Source organism: Phoenix dactylifera, chromosome 8 (genome assembly GCF_009389715.1).
Source record: "Phoenix dactylifera cultivar Barhee BC4 chromosome 8, palm_55x_up_171113_PBpolish2nd_filt_p, whole genome shotgun sequence".
Taxonomy (NCBI): domain Eukaryota; kingdom Viridiplantae; phylum Streptophyta; class Magnoliopsida; order Arecales; family Arecaceae; genus Phoenix; species Phoenix dactylifera.
In genome coordinates this window covers 28,739,864-28,750,578 of record NC_052399.1, presented here as the reverse complement: position 1 = coordinate 28,750,578, position 10,715 = coordinate 28,739,864, and the positions used below count along the sequence as shown (strand labels likewise).

The following is a 10,715-nucleotide window of genomic DNA, read 5'->3' as shown; positions in this document are numbered from 1 at the left end:
CTTGCATGCTTGATCAATAAAATCTGGAGCTTAATTTGCATTTATTGAACCATAAACAATGGTTTATGAAGTTAATCCAGCAGCAGAGTATTTAGTTATGTAATAACAATGACAAACTATTGGCCTCTCATACCTGCAGCCTGAGCTCTATTTGGATGTTGACGCCAGATAAGCACTGTTTCTCGCTGTTGTCAGACTTTTAGTCAGCACTTTTAGTTAAGGAAAAGAGAAAATGCTCTCTGTTCCAATCCAATCAGTCACGGGATTTGAAGAACTGAGACATTTATTACTAAAATACTGTTGTCCATGTCACCTTCAGGCCAATGCCATTAAGCTATGTTAAAAAGCTTTGTGCTTCCAAACATGCACTAGAAACGCATCAAATGAAGTTAACCATAGAAAATAGAGAAGCAATATTTTTTTTCCTCCTACGAAATTTAATCTCAATGGATAGTTAAACAAAAAAGAAAATTAAGCCTCCAGCAGCAATGCCCATGATGAACTCTTAATCTACAGTCCACGATCAAAACTCATGGCAGCCACTCAAAATTAGATTAAAAAAAAAGAATCCTAATTCAATATTTTTCTCTCCTTGTTTTTTTGGAGAAAAGAGATGTATTCCATTTGTATGCTAGCTCTCCCATCCTGAGGGGGCAGGAGGAGGCTGGCCATCCCAATTAGCCGGGGCAACAGGAGGAAGATCCGGGGCAACAGGAGGAAGGTCCGTGGTCGGAGCCGCAGCAGCATCCCATCCATCACCAGCTACAGCACCTATAAGAATAAGAGAACATTCCTCAATGTATGTACATGACTGGCCCATCACAAAATGAAGGTAGCATTACCACTCTGAGATATGTAATGGAACCAAGACTCATAAAGCCCTATTGTGACTGACGTCAGACTTTGTGAAACATCTGAGGATGATTTTTAGCAGAAAATATCTGGTGAATTCTGATAAGTAGGGCGTGATGCAAGGGGTCACGTCCACTTAATAATATGCATGAGCGTCATAAATTTATCAATAACAATGGATCCACAGGTTTAACCTATGTCACTAAAAGTATGACCAGAATATGATTTCTGGTAAATTCATAAAAGCATGAGCGATGTTCATGATCGTTAATGTTAATCCACCTACTCTTCAGATACCACAGTCCACAGATACAAGAAAGTAGATGGATAGATAACAATGCTGAAAAGAAAATTTGCTATTTTCACCCAGGAAAGGAAATAATTACCCGGATGAAGAAATTTGTAACGAAATTTGCATCCAGAAATAAACTGATGAGCCTTAAAACATTTAAGAAAAGGGACTGGATTCTGACCTTGAGTAGCAGTCCAATCGACTCCAGGCACTGCAGGAACAGCAGGAGGTACAGCTCCCCTATCAGGTGCCCATTGTTCAGCAGGCCATTGATCATTTGGTATCATACCTGTATACTCAGCAACAGCACCATACTCAGGAGCAACAGGAGCTTCCTCTTCCTGCTCCTTGGCCTCCTCAGGATCCCTGTAGAAAAACAGGTCTACCTGCATGTGTCATGGCATAGTCTGTTAATGGAAGCACATACTTAATGGACGAGAGCGAAAGTAAACAGGCAAACAATAATTATTCCAGTACAGCAGAAAAGGTGTGTTGATAAAATTCCTGTATCCTACCATTACTTCCCATTTGTGCCCAGGAGCAATAGTACCACGCATTTGCAGAACCATCCTAGCCAGCAACCAGTAAAGGCAACCAATACTGAGCTTCCCCTTGTTGTTGGCCGGAATTCCAATGTCAACATATCGCATTGGTGAATCAGTGTCACAGAAAGCAATAGTAGGAATATTTCCAAGAGCAGATTCCTTAATTGGCTGCAGAATTTTTTCAAAGCACAGATAAATAAGAACAAATAACATTCACCACTTTTGTGTTAGCTCAACTACATTAATGATCAATTCACCTGATGGTCCGTTCTAGGATCAGTGAGAATGAGGAGACGGGGCTCGCTAAAGGACGTTTGAAGCTGATTAGTGAAGGTTCCAGGTGTGTGCCTTCCAGCAATGGCATGAGCACCAGTGTATTGTGCAAATTTCAGGACAGCTCTCTGTCCATAAGGTCTAGCAGACTGAACAATGATGTCTTGGGGGTTTTCAATGGCAACAATAACCCTAGCTGCTAACTGAAGCTTTTCCCTAGTTTTACCAAGGTTGATGATGAAGATACCTGAGCAATGAATGTAAATATAAGAAAGAAGACAAAGTTAATAGTATATATTGTCCAGGTAATGCTCATTATATCAAAGAAACTTTTTCTGCATTGCCAGGAGTGAGGGGCAAAGACACCAATATATAAACACAAAAGTCAAAAAAAGAGAGAGAAAAAGAAAAGCATTAATTAGGAGCAGTGCTACTGCCATGCTATACAGCTACAATTAGTGGCGAGCTGTAAAACATTGTGATGAGTAACCTGTTCACAAATGGGTTTATCCTATTGTCAGCTTAAATATGCAGAGATATGTACCCATCCGTTTCAATTTTTATCATATTTAGTTGACTGTTTGAAAGGAAAAAAGTTTTTTTTTCAATTTTTTTATTTTGCAAGCTAACCCATTCAACAAACCAGGACATGTTTAATCAAAAGACCGTAGGTTATGATGCATGATGTGGAATCCTTATCAGCAGGGGTATGACACATACAGTTTATCTTTAATTGTCAAATCATAGACTAGCATAGATATGTTGGAGGAGGTAAGGGTAATGATATTTACTAGCGTAATCACCAATTAAGATTACACGTGGTGGTTTTCGTGAAGGAAGCCATGACCACTTTTTATTGGATGTTTGGCATCTGTCAAGTTTGACAATGAAACAGATCATAACAGTCATAGAATCATCATAGTTTATACTGTTTTGATCGCACCCAGTTAGAACTTACGACTACATCTCAAGGTGTGCAAATAGCATTATTGCCTGTTTATTATGAAGTTCCGATTTCTTAAGAATGTATATCTCAAGTTCAGAAATTTAGGCAATAGACATGACGGAGGACCTGATAAGTTATATTCCAATATTGAGAAGAAAAAGGTTAAAAAGTTTTCTACATACATGTTGGAATAGAACAGACCCTAAGAGGTCAAAGCAGCCCCGGAATAATATACTCAAAGAACTAATAAATATAACGAGAAGCCTCAAAGAAAGTTATAAGCTACCAAGTGAAGCTTTATAAATCAAATAAAAAGTAGTAAGCCAATTGGGAGTATCAACTAGCCAACAATATTCTAATTCATAAATCAGTCTCATTTTCCAAATTCAAGCATGATAAACTGTCAAGGAGAGTGTCTAGGTGGCCAACATGCCCATCTTTTAAAATGTTGAAACTGGTGGAAGATGAAATACATAGTTTGCTTCCAAACAGTAAATTCTTATAAATGAATTGGAACTTTGATCAGCATGCTACAGGGAATCAAAACCTCATGCGAGCGGGATAGCTCTACCTGCAGATTGACCATATTCCACAATGATCACCTAGACTACCAATTATTTCTTCTCGACCAAGAATGTACATAGAAACATGAGGTCCATCCCCTAGAGGATAACAGAAGCGTGTGCAAGTGTTTTAAAAGCAATGGACATTCAAAATTCTAGTGATGGGAATATTTATAGAGGGCATGTTGATGTTGATCACCATAACATAACTTCAAATCGTGGTGAAATTATTATTTTATTGAAGATGGGTACACACAGACAACATTCCATGCAACGACTTTTTTCACCTTAACGAACATGGCCTGGTGAACAACACACAAAAAGGAACTCGGCAGTGATCACTCTATGTGCGCATGCAGCCATTTTGGATATGATTACCATTCATTATAGATCATCAAGTTTTGATGTGTAATTGCAGCGCATATGAAGATGCTACAACTATTCTCTCTCTCTCTCTCTCTATGATGGGATCAGAAGACAATTACAAGCAACCATGTGACAATGCATGTTCATATTCAAAGGCCATTATAATCAAATCAGCAAACTTTTCAAATCTAGAACAACATAATGCAAAAAGTGTTATTTTGAAAAAAAAATTAGTGCCATGAATTGACTTGGAAGCCATGTACTATCCAACTAATGAGCAGCCTAAAGGCCCACACTGTTCCTCTGTTAGCTTTTACCTAAATGGATAGGCAACGCATGCACAATGATCCAAAAAAAGAGAGCACCAAACTCATAAAAAATCTCTCCTTTTACATAACCAACTCCTCAAAATAACTACTGTCTACGAACCTAAGGCGATTCAAACCGTTTGCTTACTAAAACCCTCATAAAAAATTTAAAAACTGCAACAACCGTATGTAGATCAACACGAAATCGCGCCACTTTTTTCTTCGAATTTAACAACAAAAAGCCACAGATCTAGAAAGAAGAGCAATCTGGACTAGGTTTAGGGCTTCGTTACCATCGGATCTCCTCTTAAAGACGTAACGCTCCATCTGGAAGTCGCAGTTCTTGGTGCCGAGGTGGACGTCGGCAGCGAGCATCATCTGGATGTCCTCCTCCTTCTGCGAGAGAGCCCTCGTCGCCATGGCTCCAACTCCAATATCCTCTAAGATCGAGGGTTAGGGTTAGGGTTAGGGTTAGGATTGTGAAGAGGGGGCGGGGGATCGGAGACCCCAAGCCTCTTAGCCGAAACAAGAAGAAGAGAGGAGCCGAGGTCCCTATGTTGTGCCGCAAAACCTTAATGCCGGGCAGGTGTGAAATGACCAAAAAGGACTCGGCCCTCACTTTTTTTACTCCCCAATCCGATTCTGAGTCACAAGGCAGTAGTGGCTCGACCAGATTGCAAATGGCCGTATTAGGCTCGATTTCGGGCTCGATCAATCTCGAATTGGATGTCAATTAGGCCTTTTTTTTTTTTTATTTTCTGCTAAAAACGGGCATTTCATATAACATAGGTACGAATACATCCAATAAAGTCAGAAATGCCTGCCGTACATCCAGTGGACCATTAGAGCATTTGATCGTTCATGGGCTTCGTATTTGCATGGCCTTTCAGGCTTGTTTGTGGACATCAATGTAATTCAAGTTGGATTTGTTCCAAGGATCCCATTAGGGTGTTTAGTTAGTGCTCTATGAACTAAATGGCATCCATCGGATCCATTTTAAGCTAGATCGTGCTCGAATTCTATTCTTTTTTTTCCTCCTCCTCCTCCTTCTTTTGAAGCACATTTTTGTATACTGAGCTAGTGCTATCCTTTTTCAACCTACCTTGTACCTACTACGAGAGAAAACCGGTGCTCGAGCCGGTATCCTCAAAGTGATAGAACAGTTTGGTTCCATAAAGATTATAGTCGAGAAGAGGACTTCATCATTGTTGTGATTAACTGGATTAGGGGTTGTTTGTCCTACTTTGCATCTCTATGCATGAATATCTTCAATCCGACATGATGTGTTGTTCCTCTTCGTGCCACCCCCATTGGCTGCGAGGAAACCAAGTCGTAGATTGGATTGTCGATTTTGCTTGTTCTTCACCTACTTGTCATGTTGGCTGAGGTTGTCCTTGCAGGACTTCGAAAGAAAGAAAGAAAATAGAAAAATAGAGAGAAAGGTTGATAACCTCGTGGCTACCATTGAAATTTTCTATAAATACTTGAAAATATGTACGACATATTTTATGATTAATTGTTTAATTTTAATTCATAGTCTAATATCAATATTTTATGGCTCATATAAGTTACTAGTGTTGGACATGTCCTATGTAGGTAGCTCTGAAGAGGGAAAACAGTGAAAATATCAAACGTTGCTATATGTTTGCACCCGTTTATTGTGTTGTGAAAAAGTTATCTAGCAATTTAATAGCTGTCATAAAGATGGAGTTCATCAATCTTCAGTAGTTCTAGTTATGATAGAAGAGATAAAGAAGGTTTTGGGCCAGATTTGTACCAGATCTAAGCCCAACTTGACAGTTGTGGGCAGGGTGGGGCTCAAATTGGGCCATGATCCATTTTATTCCAAAATTCTGCGTACGAATTAATTGGCCTTTGAATAATTAGGCTGAGTCAGGCTACTGGCCTAACAAATCTAGCCTGAATCTGGCTCGACCTATTGGAAGTCCTCATACTTCAAAAGAATCCAATTTTGATAGCAAAATAGAGAAGGATCTCATTCTAAAGGAATTTGATGACACTTCTTGTTCAAAAAAGAATAAATTTTGAATACCTAGTTGTAAGTTGTCCAACAATTGAAATAAAAAAGAGAAGGACATCAACGCAAATGCATTCTCTGACCTTAAACTAGAAATTCTTCTTAGTGATCTTACGATCAAATATGATTTAGCGGCCCTTGGCCCCATCGATTGGCTTTTGAGAGTTCTAAACAGCCGTTTTACTTTTTTTCGGAATTAATGGTGCCCCTAAGAACTGCCATTCGGTTGTTTTGACAATGTTATTGCGTGATGGATCAGCATGGTCCATTGAAGAAGAAGATGCATATAATTATATCCACTTTTTGCTCAGAAATTACGCTCCAATATACTAAGCACTGCATGCAAATATATATGGCCTTACGTAGCTCAATTAATATAAAATGTTATCGTCCACCGACCCCAACAAGCGGGCTTAGAACAATAATGGCCTGGCCATCAAAATAATAATCTTAATTGGCACTCGAGGTGGGGTTGCAGTCCCACCTAGAGGTGGCAAAATATGACCCGACCCGCCAATCCGACCCGTGTTCGACCCGCCATAAACAGGTTTGGGTTTGGCCTAAACAGATTCGGGTCGTAAACAGGTCGATCCGTTTAACCTATTTATTAATTGGGTCGGATACGGGTTTTAGATGTCTGACCCGTTTAAACCGTTTAACCCGTTTAACTGTTGGGCAAGTCTAAACAGGTTAAACGGGTTAAATAGGTTAAACAGGTCTAAACAGATTAAACAGATTTAAATAGGTCTAAATAGATCGGGTTGGGCAGGTTAAACAGGTTGGATTAGGCAGGTTAAACATGTCTAAACAGGTTAAACGGGTCAGGTTGGGCAAACAGGTTAAACAGGTCGGGTCGGATTGAGTAAACAGGTTACCTGTTTATTAAACAGGTTAAACGGGTCGGGTTGGGTTACCTGTTTAATAAACAGGTCAGATTCAGGTTGTAATTTCTGACCTATTTAATAAACAGGTCGGGTTCAGGTTTATGATTTTCTGACCCGACCTGCATGTGATCCGACTCATTTATGACCTGACCCGACCCAATTGCCATCCCTAGTCCCACCATCAGTTGGCCCCACCAAATGGACATGGATGATATGTGAAGGGTCCCATCTGACTTGGTTTCAGGGCCCCACTTAACTCGGAAAGGCCGGTATGCCGTGAGCTTGGCTTAAATTTTCTCATGTAAGACTGCGTCTAATAATATTTTGACCATGTTTGATGTCAGTTGGCACCTAGATCTTCCCTTTCGATGCTTGCAAGAGTCAGCACTCGACCCTTGAGAGGTATGGTGGGCATCAACTTATAGGTCGGAAGGGCATCCGTTCAGATCGGAAATCCTTCTAAGGCATAGGTGCAGGATGCGGTGGATTTGTGTGAGAAAAGACGAAGGCGCGAGTAATGCTGCAAATGGGTTAGGTTGACTCGTGACCCGATCTATCCGATCTGTTTTGAAGGACCTGTAAGGTTGGGTCTGGTTTTACTGAAATTCATATTCGATCCGACCTGTCCCATTTGAAATTCGAGTAATTTGGGTTTTCAATCCTACGACCCGATTTAAACTTGTAAAATTATTTGGACCTCTGGACCGCAACCCTCAAAGGTGCAAACAAGTTCTGAAGCTATAGATGGATTAATCCGAACCGGACCGAATATTTTAGATTGAGTACGAGTTATACATGGATCCGATCCGACCCAAATAATCCATTGGGCCAAAAATTGTAGCGGTGAATCCAATCCGACCCAATCTTGGGTTTGGATCCAAAATTAGAACTCGAATAAGAAATTATGTTGGGTCGGGATCACTTATGATCCGATCCGATCCGATCCGACCTATTTATACCCCTAGATGCAACCTGCCGTGCTATTGTTGGTGCACCTGAGTGCATGTCTTTGACGCTTGGATGATCTCCGCTCCTTTTCTTGCCGTTTTGGTAACGACGTGGTCGGACCCACCACCAGTCACCGGACCCAGGTGCATTCCTTCCGTTTTATGTTCTGCTGGGATTTATTCCAAGGCCACCGAAGACCAATTAAGCCAAATGAAATTGGCAAGCCGACGGTTTGTGGACCGCTGGTTGAGAATGAAAACTAAACGTCCAATCTTGGGTGCCAAAGTATGAGTGTCCAAATTCTCCTCCTCCTCCTTTTTTGGATTAGATTGAGGCCTTGAACCCAAAACATTCCATGTTCTCTCATAAAGAGATCTACAGGTTGGCAAGCTAAGCTTTGTGCCGATACTCTAATTTTTATATTACCATTTGATTTATAAGTTAGGTAGTGCCCGACATATTCGATGTACGTAGAAGAAAAATATGAGTGGCTGTGGTTTTACCATCCAATCGAGAATGCATCTAGTCTCTATTTTTTTGAACTAAAGTTGAGAGGAAAATGGATCAAAGTAGTTCTGCGAGGCTATTGCCTTCATGTGATTAGGTGGTCTGAAAGTTCTTTTGATTTGAAATTTTCTTTGTATGTTGAAGTTTGTGAGATGGATCCGATTTATAGTTGGCTCATTGTTTGATAGTAGTTGAGCAGCATATATTAAAGTTTGGCTTAATTTTTATACAATAATGGATGGAAAAATGACAGCAGTATGATACATCATATACCATTATAATTATCTTTTATAAGGTAAACAATTCTTATTACTTTTACCACTACCTTTTTATAAAATATTAATTTTTTAAAGTTAAAATTTTATTACATTAAAAAATAATTTTGTGGTCTCAAAGATAATAACTTTTTATTGGATTACAAGCTATAATGTCATTATTGTTCTAGTATTATCCACCATAACATTGTCATAACAACTGTATGACAATTATTATTTAAATATATTTAAAAATGGAATCATGCATTTTGAAGCAAATAATGACTACTGTAGCTATATAATAATAAATAACAGTTTCAGTGGAGGTTTGTTGCAGTGGTACATAATGCATTATCTGATCAATTTGAAGATGCTTGCCCTTGTCATTAAAAAAAAAAAAAAAAAACTGAGCATTCCTCTTTCCTCTTCATCTGTTGCTCTATTGGTAAACATTTCTTTTTCCTCCCTAAGATCCATCTCACTCAAATGATTCTAAACTCCGGCTCTTGTGGTGATGGACTGTGTTGTCATTAGATTCTAGACTAAGGTCAGTAGATGTCTGAGCTGTGTTGAGGTCGGTTAGAATTGAAGTACGCTAAGAACGGATGAAATCCAAGCAATCTTAGATCGATTGGAAAACCTGCAAAAAAAAAAATTCGTTTATTGAAAAATTTTTGGCGAGAGATACTCTAATACTTAAAGTTAGAGGTCTAAAGCAACAATGAAAGCAAAAGTAAAATATATTAAGAAAAGTCCGAAAATTTCTCACCCTTTGTTCCCCAATCATCTCTCTCTGTATATATAGAATGAGAATGGTTTTCATCACCTAATTTATGAGGAAGCATGGTAACCGTTAATCGTGCTCTAATAGCATGATAATAGTTTTTTATGATCGGTGCGCGGCGGTAATTACATTGTTCATGCCCATACTAGTGTAACCATTAATACCATATGGACACACAAGATTGTTTAGGAATGAATTCTTTCCACCTTGCAATGGCTAATTAACTAAAAAAAAAAAAAAAACCCTGAGCTCGTATACATGGTGCGCTGTAGTTGCGCGTCGCATCATGAAATGTGCCGCTAAGGAAATAAAGCAAAATGTTTGGTGCAAGTACGAGAGATTTTCCTGTGGGAGGACCCACCGAATCCGCCAATAGATTCCACCTTATCGTTATCCATGGGGCGCGGGCGGTCGCAGCCTCACTGGTCTCCTCCCTTCCCTGCGTGGGCGCCAGCTCAGCAGGCAGGCAGGCGTCAGAGCTTACGCGCCTCCCTGGGGCCCACCCCGTTGACCGTCTGCTGTGAGACGCCACCGTCCGTCGCCGGATCCTAAATCCCCGCCAAATAGATTTGGATAATATCCGTCGCTTTCCGACCGACCTCCCCCCCCCTTCTCGATCCGGGAATGTTTCGCTGCCGCGATGACCGCCACGCCCGCCGCCCCCCCGCCGTCCAAATCCTCGGTTCCCGATCTCCGGTACGTGTCGGTCGACGGTCCGCAGGGACGTCGGAACGACGACGTCGAACACATCCGATTCTGGACGCGATGGAAAAATCGCAGCCGTCCGTCTCATGGATGATGGGAGGGACGTGGAATGGCCGGTCTGTCTTTAGGTGAACCGTCCTCTGGGCCCCATGAACGAGATTGGGAGGGACGAAATATGAGACGAAAAGCCACCAATCGTGGTTGCGAAGTTTTGCAATTCATTAACCATTCCACCGCTTGATGGTCTTTGATGTTGAATGTATATTGTGATGGACCTCTTTGCTTTGATTTTACTATATATATATATATATATATATATATATATATATATATATATATATATGGAAGTAAATTACTTGCTCGACAACATATTATTATATGATGCATGCTCCAAGATACTGTTGTAGTTTGTCGTTGGAGCTCGATCACTCTTGATTATTGCAACAGAGA

At 40.3% G+C, this 10,715-nt stretch overlaps 1 protein-coding gene across 1 annotated transcript; it reads right to left on the bottom strand.

The window, feature by feature from the left end:
• Positions 1-396: 396 nt before the first annotated feature.
• LOC103712591 (40S ribosomal protein SA-like) lies at positions 397-4,709 on the bottom strand. Its single transcript, XM_008799155.4, has 5 exons — positions 4,439-4,709; positions 1,947-2,209; positions 1,660-1,857; positions 1,326-1,530; positions 397-771 (listed from the first exon to the last, which is right to left on the bottom strand). The coding sequence occupies exons 1-5, from the start codon at positions 4,563-4,565 to the stop codon at positions 632-634; spliced, it is 933 nt and encodes a 310-aa protein (XP_008797377.2). The 5' UTR covers positions 4,566-4,709; the 3' UTR covers positions 397-631.
• Positions 4,710-10,715: the final 6,006 nt, after the last annotated feature.